Source organism: Schistocerca nitens, chromosome 2, assembly GCF_023898315.1.
Source record: "Schistocerca nitens isolate TAMUIC-IGC-003100 chromosome 2, iqSchNite1.1, whole genome shotgun sequence".
NCBI classification, from domain to species: Eukaryota; Metazoa; Arthropoda; class Insecta; order Orthoptera; family Acrididae; genus Schistocerca; species Schistocerca nitens.
In genome coordinates, this window is record NC_064615.1 from 271905170 (window position 1) to 271923929 (window position 18760).

Here is an 18760-nt window from a genome sequence, read left to right on the forward strand (position 1 = left end):
TACCAAATCCTTGGGGCATGTGGTGTTAAGAGCCCCATAGCGCACTGTGTGCATTGAAGTCCTCCAAACGGAGAAAGGATCGGGTTCATCAAGAAGATGAGTGAGGACCCCACTATCAAGAGGCTCATTTGGTGGTAAGTACACAAAGCACACTGTGATGTCAACATGGGCCACTATCCGAAAAGCAACAGCTTGTAGTGTTTTTGTTAAGGGAATAGGTGAGGAGTGAAAGGTATCCTTTAATACAGGCAATGCAATATTGTATTTTAGTGGAGTGTTGGCAGGGATCTTGGGAGATGTGACAAGTTGATAAGATCAGCTAGGCAGGGTTTGGGTGCTATGAGGGGTTGCCAAGGAGGAACACTGTGAGTAGGATAGGGGTTGGAGAGTGGTGTCCTAAGACAGATAACTTACGGAGGTGGTATCTGGAATTCCCTTCCAGGTGCTGGAGATTGAATGTCAGAAATGTGATATATGTAGTAGGGATTGTGTGTAGCAGCATCTTGAAAGGGATCAGAGGTACTTCTGGGATGCATGTGGCATGGAGATGTATTCTGCCGTACCAGGTTTGTGAGGACCAGGGACTGGCGGAATCTGAAATGGTGAAGGTCATTCTGAAAGGAGGGGTGGGATCCAGACAAAAGTATTTTTATGCTTAGGCTGTTGGGAGGGGAGGGTGGATTTCATGGTTTAGGCAGCATTTCAGGAACACTATGTGGGAATGGGTTTTAAACAGGTCTTTGGCCAAAAGCTCAATGTGCAACAGTCTTTTTGTTGTGCCTGTCCGGAGCTCTATGTGTCATCTTTATGGTGAGTAGCAATGTGTTGCTGCAAAACACAGTTCCATTTTCATGTGCAAGTTGGTTACATTTCCTGTAAGATGCGCATCCCTTGCACAACAAAGTGACGAGCTCACAGGATGGAAGCTCTACACATGATACCTGTTATTAATTGTACGCACAGTGACAATGTATTGGAGGTGAACACAGTTCAGCTCACTCTTCATAATATTTTCCATATCTATTACAACTTTTCTTTTCCACTCTTCTTTTAATGCTTTTTTCATAAATCATTACTAGTCTGTCAGAGCTGGTAGAGAGGTGGTTGTGCAGTTCTTTTGGTATCAGGAATTATCCAATAGTTTACCATTAATGATCTGTTTGGTTTGATGAAAAGGTATTTCCACAGTACACACGTCACTTACTAACTGTTACATAATTGCTTGGAAGTCCTGCAATAGTTGTAAGTCTTCAGTGACATGAAATGGTAGCGCCTTTTTTCGAATAAGGCCTGTTCTCTCTTGGTAGTAAAAAACACATTCTCGAGACGACCCACATTTGTTACTATTTTATAGTCTCTCTTGAGTTTCTGATGCTTTTGATGAAATATCTATGAATCCTTATTAACCGGATGTGTATTGCAGCTTTCAAAATGTGCATCCATCCGACTGGCTGATGACGATGGACTTAGGGTGCTCAACAGCAACCCCCCTCCCCTTCTCCCCCTTACTTTGTATCAGTCATACATATCTTGTGGTTCGGTGTCATTGCCTGTTATATGGGTGGCTGGGGGGGACATCTGCGGTGTTCACAGTTTGTGAGTTGCTTTCTGGACAACCCATACGTAGCCCTGCATACCTGGCAAGTCCAATACAACTAGAGGTTGCAGGGCTACTCACTAAGGGTTATCTTGCTTCAAAAGCATCTACTGAGTGACAGAGGAGTTGGGCATTTTTAAAATAACATTACGCAGTCAGGCTCCAGTTCTTGCCTGTTAAGCACCAGTAGACCAGCAAGTTATGTATTTATCTTCTTATGTGTTTTCTTCATAGTTTTACTCTTAAATTCCATGCGTGTTTTTCTATCAAGACGTAATCTCGCATTTTTGTAACTGAAGCGTAGATTCGTGCAGTTGTCACTTCTTTTTAATGGCCAGCAGCACAATTCATTAGAAGTCAGCCTCCATTGGTAACATATCAGGATGGTAGCAAGTAGCATATTTAGGATTCTCTCAGAGCTTCTATAATTTACTTCTTTAGTTGTGCTAGAATAGGTAGGATGTGTGCATGCTGCATTTGAACACAGGAAGAGCTGGCCACAGCTTGTGAACAGCTGGATGCACTTTTGGCTACAGTCACTGTCTTCAAGCTGCTGCCTCAGACAGTAGCTTTGGTGGAGGATCTGGTGTATTGCATGGGACACCTCAGGTGTGGCTTGTTTTGCCCATGGGATCTGCTGCTGAGGAACCTCCCAGTGTACCCAACGTGGTGGATCTGCCCACACCACAGCGCAAATGTTGGGTAGTAATGTGTTCGCACTGCTCAAGGCAAAGGGTCCATGTGGAATCTGCCCTTCTGGCCTTGTCCAGCCACCTTGTGAGTGGGCAGATGACTGCTCCTTCAACAAGGTCCCAGCAGGCAGGTGGGGGTGGGGCTTGCTAGTTACCAGGAGCTCATCATTATTCACATTATAAAGCCCCTTAAGAAAATAGCATCCAGAGCCCAGAGTCAGAAAGAAAGCCAATGAGCACTCTGTAGGTCTGCCATGGGGACCTAATCCGAGATGTGGAAGCCTTACCTGTGGCTATTGAGCAAGCAGGGTGCAGTTGCAGTTCACATCGACACCATGCTCAGTTCATATGAGTAGCTAGCAGAATGGTGGAACAGAGCTTGCAATTTTCAGCACAGTTCCCAGAGTTGTTCGGGGTCCTTTAATTTGAGGCCGATTGGAGGCTCTCAACCAAAGGCTACAGATCTCTGGTGGAGAATTTTAGGACTCTCCTTGACAGATCAGGAATATGCTACACAAAGGAAGCAGCTACTCAGGTAGCGGAGTACTTCTGGAGCAAAAAGAGATTTTTTTTTAAGGCTAGGTGGTAGACTGAGGTAGTGCAATGAACACTCACGAGACATGCAGATAGCAGAACCAGACCGTGTTTAGAGTAATGACACTTCGATTACCAAAAGTTTATCAGAAAATTGTTGAAGCATTGTAATGAAGTACCAGAATTTACTGTCCTCCAGGAATTTATCACACTCAATTTTTGGGACAGGGAGCTGGTTGAAACGTGAAATAGAAAGCTCAGAGATATTTACTCAGTCATGGAACACGGATTGGAAAGACAGGTTAGACGCCTCTGGAGGAGGAGTGTTCACTGAAATCGACAAAAACATTCTTTCTATTGGGGTCAAATTTGAGTGTGACTGTGAAGTTATTGGGACTCGTATAACAGGTCTTGATGGAATCACAGAGTTGTTGGATAGCTTTACTGTCCACCTGATTCCATTGTGACAGTCATTCAAAGAAACCCTTAAGCTCCATAGTGAGGAAATACCCATATCATGCACGTTAATCTGCCAAGTACAGACAGGGACGTCTATGGATTCACTGCAGCAGGTACAGACAGGCAGTCCTCTAAAGTATTTTTGAACATGTTTTCCAGAAATTGTCTTTAACAGATGATTAGATAACCTACAAGCAACAGAAATATTTTCAACCTTGTAACCACAAACAGGTCTGACCTTATCGGAGGCTAAGTATAGAGACTGGGATTACTTATCACGATGACACACCAATGAAGGTTGCTAAAGTTAATAAATCTATCAAGAAGGCTAGGACAGTGTTTCTGCTAGGAAGAGCAGATAAGCAGCTGTTAGCATCCCACTTACACAATAGACATCACTTAGTTCCAGTATGCAGGACGTAGAGGAATTGTGGACTAAGTTTAAAGAGATTATAAATCGCACGTATGTGCCAAGTATGTGGATTAAAGGCATAAAAGATCCACTGTGGTTCAAGAGCAAAATTTGAATACTGCTGAGGAAGCGAAGACCGCAGCACTCTTGCTTCAAAGGAGAATGCACAAATGACAATATGCAAAAGTTTGTAGAGATAGTGCGACTGTGAAAAGGTTGATGGACGAAGCATAGAACTACCACCATCATATTCTAGTAATATGATCTGGCAGAGAACCCGAGAAAATTCTGGTCCTACATAAAGTTGCTCAGTAGGTCAAAGGCTTCTATCCAGTCATTCATTGACCAGTCTGGTGTCGCAACAGGAGATAGTAAAAGAAAAACTGAAGTTTTAATTTTTTTGTTTGAGAAATCTTTCATGCAGGAGACTCTTACAAATGTACGATTGTTCGACCATTGCACATACTCCTGTAGCGAGGACATACTAATAGCCATCCTAGGCATTGAAAAGAAAAACCTCACTAGGTGCGGATGATATCCCAATTCATTTTTACAAGGAGTACTCTACAGCATTGGCCCCTTACTTAGTTTGCATTTATCGTGAATCTCTCGCCCAGTGCAAAGTCTGAAGCAACAGGGAAAAAAGTGCAGACGACTCCTGTTATAAGAAGGGTACAAGACTGGCCTTGTAAAATTACAGACCAACATCCTTAACATATGTTTGCCGAAGAATTCTTGAACATTTTCTCTATTCAAATATAAAAAATTTCCTTAAGGTGCAAAACTTTTATCCACAAAGCAGCGTAGAGTTAGGAAACACAGCTCAAGTGAAACTCACCTTGCTGTTTTCTCGAATGATATCCTGCGAACCATGGGTGAAGGGCATGGTTCCAAATTCTAGCACGAAAAGAGTTTGACATGGCACCCCACTGAAGACTGTTAGTGAAGGTCCAAGCATATGTAGTAGTACCCCAAACATGAGAGTGGCTCAAAGACTTCTCACATAATACAACCCAGTATGTTGTCCTCAATGGCGAGTGTTCATCAGAGACAACGTTATCATCAGGAGCACCCCAGGGAAATGTGATAGGGCTGCTATTATTCCTCTATATACATAAATAATCTGGCAGACAGGGTGGGCAGCAATCTGCGGCTGTTTGCTGATGACAATGTATACAGGAAGGGTGTCTAAAGTTTAGTGACTATATGCGGATACAAGATGACAGACAATTTCTAGATGGTGTGATGAATGGCAGCTAACTCAATGCAGAGAAATGTTAAGTTAATGCAGACGAGTGGGGAAAAGGAATCCGTAATGTTCAGATACAGTATTAGAAGTGTCCTGCTTGACACAATCATGTCATTTAAATATCTGGGCATAGAATTGCAAAGCAATAAGAAATGCAGTGAGCTTATAAGGACAGTAGTAGGGAAGGTGAATGGTCGACATTGGTTTATTGGGAGTATTTTAGGAAATTGTGGTCCATCTGTAAAGGAGATTGCATATAAACACTTGTGTGACCTGTTCTTGAGTCCTGCTTGAGTGTTTCAGATCCCCACCAGGTCAGATTAAAGGAAGACATTGAAGAAATTCGGAGGCAGGTTGTTAGATTGGTTACTGGTAGGTTTTAACAACATTTAGGTATTACAGGGACATTTTGGGAACTCAAATGGATATCCCTGGAGGGAAGGTGATGTTCTTTTTGACGAACATAATTGAGAAAATTTAGAGAACCAGTACTTGCGAGTTTACTGCAGAAAGATTCTACTGGCACCAATGTACATTTTGCATGACCACGAAGATAAGAGAACTTAGGGCTCATACGGAGGCATACAGACAGTCATTTTTCCCTCATTATTTGCAAGGGGAACAGGAAAGGAAATGACAAGTAGTTGTACACAGTACTCTCCATCACGCACCATATGGTGGCTTGTGAATTACGAGCGTAAGTGAATGTAATTTGTGAAGCACAAGTGAAACTATTACAACATCTTTGTAATTACATGCCATCTGAAACACATATTACGAATGAAAGATGTCTGGTAGGTGGTGTTCCCTTTCTCGAATGCAGGTTTGAAGACTATGCTGAAAACCAGTGTAAGCACAATCCAACATTTCATGGTCAATTGCTGCCACTTGTCTCCTACAAATCAGTCAAGGTGCAGGGTTTATGGAAATATACATGGGATTTTAGGTGTCCTGACAAAGAGAAGTCACAAGCGCTTGAATCGGGGGATGCCGAAGACCACGGGAATTCACCAAAATGGAAAATGACTCCCTCCCCCTGAAACATGCAATTAACTACATCCACAAATAGATGTGAAGTTTGTGGGTGGCACTATCTTGTTTAAGATAAAAGTTGTTCTTGTGTAGATGTTACCATCACAGAGGAGAATGCAAGAGTGTGAAGCAAGTGAATGTAATGTTCAATGTGTTGACTGTCACAGCAGCAACATAAGAAAAAGGAGAGAGAGAGAGAGAGAGAGAGAGAGAGAGAGAGGCGGAGGGGGGGGGGGGAGAAGAAGAGAAAAAAGGAGCCAATGATGTCAAAATTGCTAATTTCACACCACACCCTTACATGAGCTGCATGGAGTGGTATTTTGTGACTGATATGTGGATTCTCAGAAGCCCAGTAGTACAAATTTTGCTCATGAACCTTCCCACTCAAATGACAATGAGCTTATCACTCATGACGATTATCGCATTTCCATTGTCTTCAAGCAGCACTTTGAAGGGAGAGTTTCTCTCATTGTCATAATCTGTTACTTTCAGCTACTGAACAATAACCATATTGTATGAATGAAATGTTAATTGTTCTCAAAAACAGCGCACACCAACTCATGGCTTAACTCGCGTATGTGTCATGTAGACCACTCTGAGCTCCCACTTGATGCATGTCTCATCATCTCAATGGTTTCCAGCATCTTTGCTCTCTTCCAGAACCAGGTTCCCCCACTATCTACACAAGTGGCATCATACTAGCCATTTCAAAAAAAATGGTTCAAATGGCTCTGAGAACTATGGGACTCAACTGCTGAGGTCATTAGTCCCCTAGAACTTAGAACCAGTTAAACCTAACTAACCTAAGGACATCACAAACATCCATGCCCAAGGCAGGATTCGAACCTGCGACCGTAGCGGTCTTGCGGTTCCAGACTGCAGCGCCTTTAACCGCGCGGCCACTTCGGCCAGCATTTCAAAAACATCCTGTTCTCAGTCACCCAGTATATCATGAGGTTGATTAGGTTTTATTATTTTAATGATCTAGGTGTCATCATCATCATCATCATCATCATCATCATCATCATCATCATCATCATCCTTCTAGGAACATTTGCACTAAACAGTGGTCACCGACGAGTGCTTATATGCGTTGTAAATGCCTAATGGCAGTTAATAATGGACCTATCCCAGATTCTTTCTCATTATCTCACGAACTACAAAAACCATTCTGTGCAGAGATATTTGTGTCGTGTACAATCAACACATTTTACAACTGTGGTGGCTTTGTTTACCATAAACATGTTGCTGATCATGTTCTGCATGTACCAAAAATAAAAATTTATTATGCAACATCTTACCTTGCCCTTCAACATTGATTAGATGAGGCTGGAATAAAGCCTCGGGTGCTTCAAATCTCTCACCACCAACCTTAATAACTCTGCCATCAGGTAACTGAAACAAGAGTTAATAAGTGTATTAATTAACTGATTCTGGAATATGGAATTTAACAATGCTGTCATAATTTTTTGGAGATTTTTTTTTTTTTTTTTTTTTTAAACAAAGACAACATAGTTACATGAAAAGCTTTACTGGCAACCGGTACAGCAATGTTTCAACTATTTCTCAACATAGTCACCAAAAGAAATGGCTCTGAGCACTATGGGACTCAACTGCTGTGGTTATCAGTCCCCTAGAACTTAGAACTACTTAAACCTAACTAACCTAAGGACATCACACACATCCATGCCCGAGGCAGGATTCGAACCTGCGACCGTAGCAGTCGCACGGTTCCGGACTGCGCGCCTAGAACCGCGAGACCACCGCGGCCGGCAGTCACCAAAAGAACTGGCATACTTGTCTTCTCGTGGGATCAACTTTTGTACACTCCTGGAAATTGAAATAAGAACACCGTGAATTCATTGTCCCAGGAAGGGGAAACTTTATTGACACATTCCTGGGGTCAGATACATCACATGATCACACTGACAGAACCACAGGCACATAGACACAGGCAACAGAGCATGCACAATGTCGGCACTAGTACAGTGTATATCCACCTTTCGCAGCAATGCAGGCTGCTATTCTCCCATGGAGACGATCGTAGAGATGCTGGATGTAGTACTGTGGAACGGCTTGCCATGCCATTTCCACCTGGTGCCTCAGTTGGACCAGCGTTCGTGCTGGACGTGCAGACCGCATGAGACGACGCTTCATCCAGTCCCAAACATGCTCAATGGGGGACAGATCCGGAGATCTTGCTGGCCAGGGTAGTTGACTTACACCTTCTAGAGCACGTTGGGTGGCATGGGATACATGCGGACGTGCATTGTCCTGTTGGAACAGCAAGTTCCCTTGCCGGTCTAGGAATGGTAGAACGATGGGTTCGATGACGGTTTGGATGTACCGTGCACTATTCAGTGTCCCCTTGACGATCACCAGTGGTGTACGGCCAGTGTAGTAGATCGCTCCCCACACCATGATGCCGGGTGTTGGCCCTGTGTGCCTCGGTCGTATGCAGTCCTGATTGTGGCGATCACCTGCACGGCGCCAAACACGCATACGACCATCATTGGCACCAAGGCAGAAGCGACTCTCATCGCTGAAGACGACACGTCTCCAGTCGTCCCTCCATTCACGCCTGTCGCGACACCACTGGAGGCGGGCTGCACGATGTTGGGGCGTGAGCGGAAGACGGCCTAACGGTGTGCGGGACCGTAGCCCAGCTTCATGGAGACGGTTGCGAATGGTCCTCGCCGATACCCCAGGAGCAACAGTGTCCCTAATTTGCTGGGAAGTGGCGGTGCGGTCCCCTACGGCACTGCGTAGGATCCTACGGTCTTGGCGTGCATCCGTGCGTCGCTGCGGTCCGGTCCCAGGTCGACAGGCACGTGCACCTTCCGCCGACCACTGGCGACAACATCGATGTACTGTGGAGACCTCACGCCCCACGTGTTGAGCAATTCGGCGGTACGTCCACCCGGCCTCCCGCATGCCCACTATACGCCCTCGCTCAAAGTCCGTCAACTGCACATACGGTTCACGTCCACGCTGTCGTGGCATGCTACCAGTGTTAAAGACTTCGATGGATCTCCGTATGCCACGGCAAACTGGCTGACACTGACGGCGGCGGTGCACAAATTCTGCGCAGCTAGCGCCATTCGACGGCCAACACCGTGGTTCCTGGTGTGTCCGCTGTGCCGTGCGTGTGATCATTGCTTGTACAGCCCTCTCGCAGTGTCCGGAGCAAGTATGGTGGGTCTGACACACCGGTGTCAATGTGTTCTTTTTTCCATTTCCAGGAGTGTATTCTTGTGTCACAGAAGTCTGCCGCTTGTGAATGGAACCAGCATGTGACAGTTGTCTTTAGCTCTTTGTTGTCGTCAAAATGCTGGTTGGGGGAGAGGAATTCCTTGAGGTGCAAGGAAAGGTAGGAACTGCTGGGAGCACAAGTAAGACTGTATTCTGGATAATCAAACAGCTCCCAGCTGTATGGGAATGAGCATTGTCATGGAGCAGCACAACACTTGCAATAAGCATTCCACACCTCTTGTTCTGAATGGCACATCGTTGTTTCTGCATTGTTTCACAGTAACGGTTAGCATCACTGTTTCACCTCTGGGCATGAAGTTAATGAGCATAATTCCCTTCCTATCCCGGAACACTGTGCACGTCACTTACTGCAGTCACAGCCTGTTTGAATTTCATCTTAACTGGAGATCCACTGTGGCACCAATGCATTGACTGCTGCTCACTTTCCAGGGTCAAGTGAGAAATCCACATCTCATCGCCTGTGATGATCCCATCGAGGAACTCATTGCAGTCATAGTGATACTGCTGCAGAAATAATGGTGCTGCTCCAAAAAATTTCAATTTTTGCTTGGGCATCAGGTTTTTGGCGTCCACCTGGCACACAATTTCTTGAACAGTAAGTGCTTAGTGACAACTTCATGCAACAAGGATCGTGATATCTGCAGAAAATGGCTGCTGAGCTACATAATCATGAAGCAACAGTCCTCCGCGATGCGCTGCCGCATCAGCTCAACCAGGTGACCATCGATGAGGGACGGTCGCCCACTGCACTCTTCGTCAGGGACACTTTGATGACCTTTGGAAAAAAGCCTACACCAGCAATGCACCATCTGTTTGCTCATGATGTTCTGCCCATTCTGGTGAATTTTAATGGGCACTATGTTTTGTGCATTAAGGACCTTATCTTGCTGGCGGTGGGAGGGTGAATAAGAGATGTCATTTCAGGGCACTGCTGCCGTAGTACTGGCACCAGGCAGGACCTGCCTGGTCAGCATTTGATTGTCACGTCATAGATCTGTTGTACATATGCTATTTTCCCAGTTAAATACATCTACTTTAATGGAAGCACCACTGGGAAACTTACTTTCTGGCTGCACCTAATAATCAACTAAGGCCTTCCCTTCTACTCCCAACTGCTGAGCTTGTTGAAGACCTTCTCTCCTTCTCCTGGTCCCTACAGGGGAAATACTTTTTCGTCACCAACCCTACCAATTGGACTCAACCCAAAACCAATGCATAACCCTGCCTCAGGCAGTTCACTCCTCCATTCAATTGTGATCCACCCCCACTGTCCCCATACCATTAACATTTCAGAATTTCTCAACATCAATCACTGCCTAACCATCATTCCTCGTATTCCGTAACATGCAAGCTAACCTTACACCTGCAGAAAGAACCACAATCAACCACCTAAAACTGATCCCAACTTTATAATCCTACCTGCTGACAAAGATTCCACTACAGAGGTCTGGTTCAGATTCAATGACGACATCTTCATGATCTGGACTGTGACAGTTGGTAGGTCTGACAGGGGGAAGGGGGACTAGAGAAGTAAATGATTGTGGGTGTGTTGGAATAGAAGGATGTTCAGTCATGTATTGGTAGCAGGGAAGGGGATATGTGGATGAAAGACAGTGACTAATGAAGATTGAGGACAGGGATGTTACAGGAAAGTTGGATATATTGCAGGGAGAGTTTCCATCTGCTCAGTTCAGAAAAGCTAGTGTTGGTAGGAAGGATCCCGATGGTGCAAGCTATGAAGCATTCACTTGAAGTGAAGAACAGTGCGCAGTAACTGCAGGGTCCAGCTGTCTCTTGGCAGACAGCTTGTTTGTTATCAAGCCCACACAGAACGCAGCACAGTGGTTGCAGTTACATCACATGACTGCTTTCACAGCTAACCCTGCCTTTGATGGGATAGGTGACGCTTGTGACCAGACTGAAGTAGTTGGTGGTGGGAGGATGTATGGGGCAGGTCTTGCATATAGGTCTATCACATGGACTTGAACCATGAGGTATGAGGAGGAATAGGGGTGGATGAAGATATTGTGTTGGTGGTACCCTCCACCATCCCCATCACATCCACAGGGGGAAGCAAATTATTATTTGTGGGGACTTCAATGTACATTCTCTGAAAGAGGGTAATAGGAAAAATGACCTTGAAGTATTACTTGGTTCTTTCAATTTAACACCCGTTATTGATTTTCCTACTCGGGTGGTAAAGGATAGCAGCTCACTGATAGATAACTTCTTTATAGACCAAGATAAGTTTAACCAGATAAATGCTCAGCCTGTTGAGAATGGTCTTTCTGATCATGATGCACAGCTAGTTACAATATATGACATAGCTCCATTCAGCAATACTAAACAGTCCTCCAAAGTAGTACGTCCAGTCAACGATTTAACAATTGCAAATTTCAGGGAAAGCCTACAGCAGTTAGACTGGGATGAGGTGTACCGTGAACCTGATGCCAATTTAAAATATAATTTATTTCATGACATTTTTGTAAATGCATTTGAAAACTGCTTCCCCAAGAAAATAGTTAAATATACTCGTAAGAAACCATGTAACAAACCATGGCTTACTAAGGGTATAAAAATATCTTGTAACCGGAAAAGGGAAATGTATCTGACAGCAAGAAAGAGTAGTGACCCAGAAACTATCAAAAATTATAAAAACTACTGTGTTATATTAAGAAAAAATCCAGGAGTAAGTGTATCATGTCTGAAATCAGCAACTCTGATAATAAAATTAAAACAATTTGGAATATTATTAAAAGAGAAACAGGTCAACCAAGAGCAGAGGAAGACAGTATTACCATCAAATCGAATGAAAACTTTACGAACAAAAAGTCAGAGGTTGAAAATATTTTTAATAATCATTTTCTAAATGTTGTGGATATAGTAGGATCCAGGTGTTCATTAGAAGATGCTAGGCTGTTAATGGAAGAGGCCATACCTATGCAATTTGATACAATTGAAATCTCACCCACTTCTCCCTCTGAAATTAGAAAAATAATAAACTTGCTTAAAAGCAAAAACTCACATGGAATTGATGGCATTTCCAGCAAAATACTAAAAGCTTGTTCTCAACAGATAAGTAAGATTCTCAGCCACCTGTGTAATAGCTCTCTGGAACAGGGCATTTTCCCTGATAGACTGAAATATGCTATTGTTATACCTTTGCATAAAAAGGGGGATAGATCTGATGTCAACAATTACCGTCCAATCTCCCTTCCAACAGCTTTATCCAAAATTTTTGAGAAAGTAATGTATTCAAGAGTAGCTTCACATATCTGTAAAAATGAAGTACTAACAAAATGTCAGTTTGGTTTCCAGAAAGGTTTTTCAACAGAAAATGCCATATATGCTTTCACCAGTCAAATTTTGAATGATCTGAATAACCGAACACCACCCATTGGGATTTTTTGTGATCTCTCAAAGGCTTTTGATTGTGTAAATCATGAAATTCTGCTAGGCAAGCTCAAGTATTGTGGCATGAGTGGGACAGTGCACAAATGGTTTAATTCGTACCTAACTGGAAGAGTGCAGAAAGTTTAAATAAGTAGTTCTCGTAACATGCAAAGATCAGCACATTCCTCAAACTGGGGAACTATCAAGAATGGGGTTCCACAAGGGTCAGTCTTGGGTCCTTTGTTGTTCTTATTATATATTAATGACTTGCCATTCTATATTCATGAAGAGGCAAAGTTAGTTCTCTTTGCTGATGATACAAGTATAGTAATCACACCTGACAAACAAGGATTAACTGATGAAATTGTCAATACTGTCTTTCAGAAAATTACTAAGTGGTTCCTTGTAAACGGACTCTCACTGAATTTTGATAAGACACAGTACATACAGTTCCGTACAGTGAATGGTATGACACCATTAATAAATATAGACCTTAATCAGAAGCATATAGCTAAGGTAGAATATTGCAAATTTTCAGGTGTGTCCATTGATGAGAGATTAAATTGGAAGAAACACATTGATGATCTGCTGAAACGTTTGAGTTCAGCTACTTATGCAATAAGGGTCATTGCAAATTTTGGTGATAAACATCTTAGTAAATTAGCTTACTACGCCTATTTTCACTCATTGCTTTCATATGGCATCATATTTTGGGGTAATTCATCACTGAGGAATAAAGTATTTATTGCACAAAAGCATGTAATCAGAATAATAGCTGGAGTCCACCCAAGATCATCCTGCAGACATTTATTTAAGGATCTAGGGATATTCACAGTAGCTTCTCAGTATATATACTCTCTTATGAAATTTGTTATTAACAACCAAACCCAATTCAAAAGTAATAGCAGTGTGCATAACTACAATACTAGGAGAAAGGATGATCTTCACTATTCAAGATTAAATCTAACTTTGGCACAGAAAGGGGTGAATTATACTGGCACTAAAGTCTTTGGTCACTTACCAAATAGTATCAAAAGTCTGACAGATAACCAACAAGTATTTAAGAAGAAATTAAAAGAATTTCTGAATGACAACTCCTTCTACTCCATAGAGGAATTTTTAGATATAAATTAAGAAAAAAAATTAAAAAATAAAAAAAATAAAAAAATAAAAAAAATAAAAATAAAAAATAAAGAAAAACAAAAAACACAATAAAATAAAGTTGTTATATTAACTTAAGTATGTTGTTAAATTAACCTAATTATGTCATGTATTGGAAAATTCGACTCGTTCCACATCATTACGAAATATCGTATTCATGATCCATGGAACTAGTATTAATCTAATCTAATCTAATCTGTATGCTCCCACAAGAAGGGCTTCACTGTCCCCCACCCATGCCCTCTTATCCTTCCCCTTCCCTGCCTCCTCCTTAGCCCCACCACCCAGATAGCTCCTCCCATCCTGCGCAGTTGCTCTTAGTCTGGCCTAAGTGGCCTGAGACAGAGTGAGTGAGTGAGTGAGTGAGTGAGTGTGTGTGTGTGTGTGTGTGTGTGTGTGTGTGTGTGTGTGTGTGTGTGTGTGTGTGATGTTTGGGGATGTTTACAGTTCTTAATTCTTATCCCCTTCCTTTGTTAACATAGCTTCCGTAACTGATTCCCAATGATGCAGATTCTATCAACAGGTTTTTCTTTCCATTGCTCTATCACAACAATATTTAACTGCAACCTAATTGAAATAGTGAAAGTAGCAATACCAACAAGAGCAGGTAATTTCACAATTAGGTTGAGAACATTCATTCCTTAAAAAGAGTGGAGTTATTAATAGTGCAATTGGCAATAACTGAACTTCAACTGGGCCCACTCATCAATATAGACAGTCAAGTAAGTATACTAATGAAAATAATAAATTTTGATAGTATAATGTAATTGAATAGATAAAAAATCTGCTCACCAAGGGGCAGCAGGAAAACACACATACAAAAAAAGGTTCTACTTATGCAAGCTATCAGAGCCAGTGGTTCCTTCTTTCGGCAGAACGGTTGAAGGGGAAGGAAGAGGTGTGAAGGGAAAGGAACTGGCAAGGCTTAGGGAAAGGGGTAGAGTTTGGAAAAGTTACCCAGAACCCTGAGTCACAGGAGACTTACTGGACAGGGTGAGAAGGAACGGCTGATTGTTGGGGACTGCACCAAACGAGATATGAACAGTTGAGAGCTTAAAGGGGAAAGAAAGGGTAATATGCAAGATAGAGATTACTGATAAGACATCACGCATGAGGTAATGAGAGGAAAGCAAAGTGCATTGTATGTGATGGAGGCTGGCTTGATGGGGGGACAGTGAAAAATAGACAGGTCAGAAAATGAAAGATGTAGAAAACTAAAAGGGAACTAAGAAAGCAACAGTTACTGTGAAGAAATGCTGAGACCGAAGAAATTAATGTAATTTAAGATGAGGTGGATGGACAGAACCAAGGACATACTTCCCACCTGTGGAGTTATGGTGTCTGTGGAAGAATCCACATGGCACATGTTGCTGGTGGTGAAACAGCACTGAGGTAATGACTCATGTTGTAAAGCATGTTTTCCAAAAGGATATTGTGTGTTGACATGTACACCCTCTGCCTATGCACATTCATCCTAATTGATAACTTGGTGGTGGTCATGATGATGTAAAAGGCCAAACAATGTTTACATAACAGCTGGTACAAGTGGTGGTAGGAGGGTGCATAGGGCAGGTCTTACAGTGGGGAAAATCACAGGGGTAGGAGCCATAGGGTAGGGAGATGGGTACAGAAGGAGCATAGGGTCTGACAAAGATATTGCGGAGATTGGAACAGCGATGAAAAGCTTTTCTAAGTGTGGTGGGCAAAATCTCTGACAAAATGAACCTCATTTCAGGGTATGATTTTAAGAAGTCATAGCCTTGTCAAAATAGCTAATTAATATATTCAAAACCAGGATAATACTGAGTGACAAGTGGTGTACTCCGAAGTTGTTTCTTGGAGGGACCAGCAGTGCATGGATTGGATGTTATGGCCAGGGAAATCTGCTTTTTAACTAGGCTGGTGGGATAATTACGCCAATTGAAGACTGAGGTGAGAATGGTGCTGTGCTGCTGTAAAAAGTTTGCATCTGAACAAATATGTTTGTCTCAAATGCCAAGCCTGTATGGGACGGAACATTTGACATGGAAAGGATGGCAACTGTCAAAATGTAAGTACTTTTGTTCTTTAGTATGTTTAATGTGAACAGACATATGTAGCTGACCTTTAGCGAGGATGAGATCAATGTCAAGAACAGTAGCATGGGATTCGGAATATAATCAAGCGAAATATAACTGGAAGAATGCATTTAGAGATTCCAGGAATTTTAACAAGCCAGCCTCACCACGAGTCCATATGGCAAAGGTATCATCATCATTGTATTCATTGTATCTAAACCAAACCCGGGGCCAACCGCGGTGGTCTAGCGGTTCTAGGCGCTCAGTCCGGAACCGCGCGACTGCTACGGTCGCAGATTCGAATCCTGCCTCGGGCATGGATGTGCGTAATGTCCTTAGGTTAGTTAGGTTTAAGTAGTTCTAAGTTCTAGGGGACTGATGACCACAGATGTTAAATCCCATAGTGCTCAGAGCCATTTGAACCAAACCCGGGGCTGAAGGCTTATGGATCGCATGAAAGCCCCCTCCAAGTGATCCATGATGGAGCCATCCTGGTTCCTATGGCTGCACCTTGATCTGTTTGTGTGTGTGCCTCTCAAAGGTGAAGCAGTTGTTGGTAAGTGCAAAGGTGATTAAGGTAAGCAGGAAAGATGTCATAAGTATGGAATCAGATGGGCACTGACTGAGGAAATGTTCAACAACAGACAGATAATGTACGTGGGACATGTTGGTATAGGAGGAGGTGGTATCAATGGTGACAAGCAAGGTGTGTGGTGGGAGTGCAACAGGATGATCTAAGAAGTGGTTGGCATCTTTAATGTAGGAGAGAAGTCTTTGTACTACGGGTTGTGGGTGTTGATCAACTAAGGCAACATACATTTGGTGGATGCTTTGAAGCCATCAACTACGGGACGACCAGGGTGACTGGACCTTAACATGAAGGTAAAAGGTGTGTGGTCTGGGTGGGGTAGGAAGTTCTGTGGACTGAGGTTTTAAGGAGGGACTGAAGGTCAGTTTAAATCACAGGGATGGGAACTTGATAGCAGATGCTGCATGCAGAGGTGTCAGGCAGCTGGCACAGATCTTCACTTAGATTTTCCCATTGGTTAATTACCACAGTGGTAGATCCCTTGCCCACTGGGAAAATACTGATGGAGTTATTAACTTTTAGGGAATGAAGAGCTTGGAGTTCTGCAAAGGACAGGTTAGGACCATGTTGTTGTGTCTTGAGGAAGGGTTGTGGTGCAATACTGGCTGTAAGGAATTCTTGGAATGTCCTTGGTTCTCTTCACCCACCTGACCCTAATTTATATTAATTTCTTCGGTCTTAGCATTTATTCACAGTACTATTCCTCCCTACATGACCTTTAAATTTTCTACATCTTTCATTTTCTGACTTTTATATTCTTCGCTGTCCCCATCCCACCTCCATCACATACAATGCACTTAGCTTACTGTTCTTATTAACACATGCGCGATGTTTTAGCAATAATTTCTGTTTACATATTACACTACCTTTCACCTATATGTTCTCAGGTTCTCAAATCTCATTCGGTGCAGTCCCCAAAAATCAGTCTCTCCTCCTCATCCCATTCGGTACGTCTTCCCTGACATGGGATTCTGGATGATATTTCTGTACTCTACCCGTTTTCCTAAAACTCACCAATCCTTTTTCTTTGCCCTTCTTACCCCTCTTAAACCCTTTTGCCAGAAAAATCAGCTCCAAAAGCTTGCAAACTGTAGTACCTTTTTATACTTGTGTTCTCTGGCCACCTCTTGGTGAGTAGATTTTTAAAAAATTAACTAATGTTAATCTAAAATTCTCCAACTTCCTACCTACACGTGGTGCCCCTGTTAAGCCGAGCAACTCAGCGGAAGGTTGGGTAACCAACCCCAGCGGGAAACTGAGTCGGTGAGCAGATAGGAGTTGGAGGACAGTGGAAGGCAACGGGAAACCACCACTGAACTATCCCAAGAAAACCCCATGGCTTCGCTCAGCTCAAAATGTTCCGGAGTTTCAAGTTCCCCGATCAGATCTCCGGGGGGAACCAGGTTGAGAGGAGCTTCACGAAGAGTAAGATGGTGCAAAGAGAAGCACTGCATAGGAACATGGAATGTAAGATCCATGTATCAAGGAAAACTAGACATAGTGAAAAGAGAAATGGAGAAAATTAACATCGACATATTGGGAATAAGTGAAATGAGGTGGACTGGCATGGGAGAATTTGCTTCGAATGGCCATATGGTGTATTATTCTGGGCACGATAACAACAGAAGTAATGGAGTAGCCTTCATAGTTAGTGATAAAGTGAGAAAAGCTGTGATGGGATGCAAATATAAAAATGATAGAATGATGTCCATCAGACTTCAAGGTCAGCCCCTCAACATCACAGTAATTCAAGTTTATGCACTAACAACCGATGCTGAAAAGGAAATTATTGACCAGTTCTATGGAGATTTACAAGAATTACTACTGTCAACACCAAAAAAGGATATCGTCTTCATAGTTGGAGATTGGAATGCAAAAGTGGGAAATGAAGCTGTAGAAGGTATAACAGGGAAATATGGTCTTGGTACAACAAATGAAGCTGGACAGAGACTCCTAGAATTCTGCCAAGAAAATTCATTGATAATTACTAATACACTGTTTCACCTACCAAAACGACGCCTATATACCTGGACTTCGCCAGATGGCCAACACCGGAACCAAATTGATTACATACTTGGTAATCAGAGGTGGAAGAGCGCGGTTCAGTCAGCTACAACAAGACCTGGGGCTGACTGCGGATCAGATCATGAGCTCCTGATTGCAAAATTTCGGCTGAAACTTCAGAATGTAGCAAAAAGTATCCCAACTTGCAGATACGACCTTAACTCTATACCCTCCGACTATGCTGCAGAGGTACAAAACAGATTTAATGTATTACAGCTGGAGGACAAAAGCTCGCAAGAGATGTGGAC

The 18760-nt window shown here is 42.9% G+C and overlaps 1 protein-coding gene across 3 annotated transcripts in view; it reads right to left on the minus strand.

The window, feature by feature from the left end:
• The window catches only part of LOC126236017 (actin-related protein 2-B), a 77347-nt gene that overhangs the window by 24556 nt on the left and 34031 nt on the right, over positions 1 to 18760 (minus strand). For all 3 annotated transcript variants that reach the window (XM_049945032.1, XM_049945033.1, XM_049945031.1), the window contains one exon: positions 7277 to 7370. In XM_049945032.1, the coding sequence (XP_049800989.1) occupies positions 7277 to 7370 (94 nt within the window). The remainder of the gene's footprint in view (positions 1 to 7276; positions 7371 to 18760) is intronic.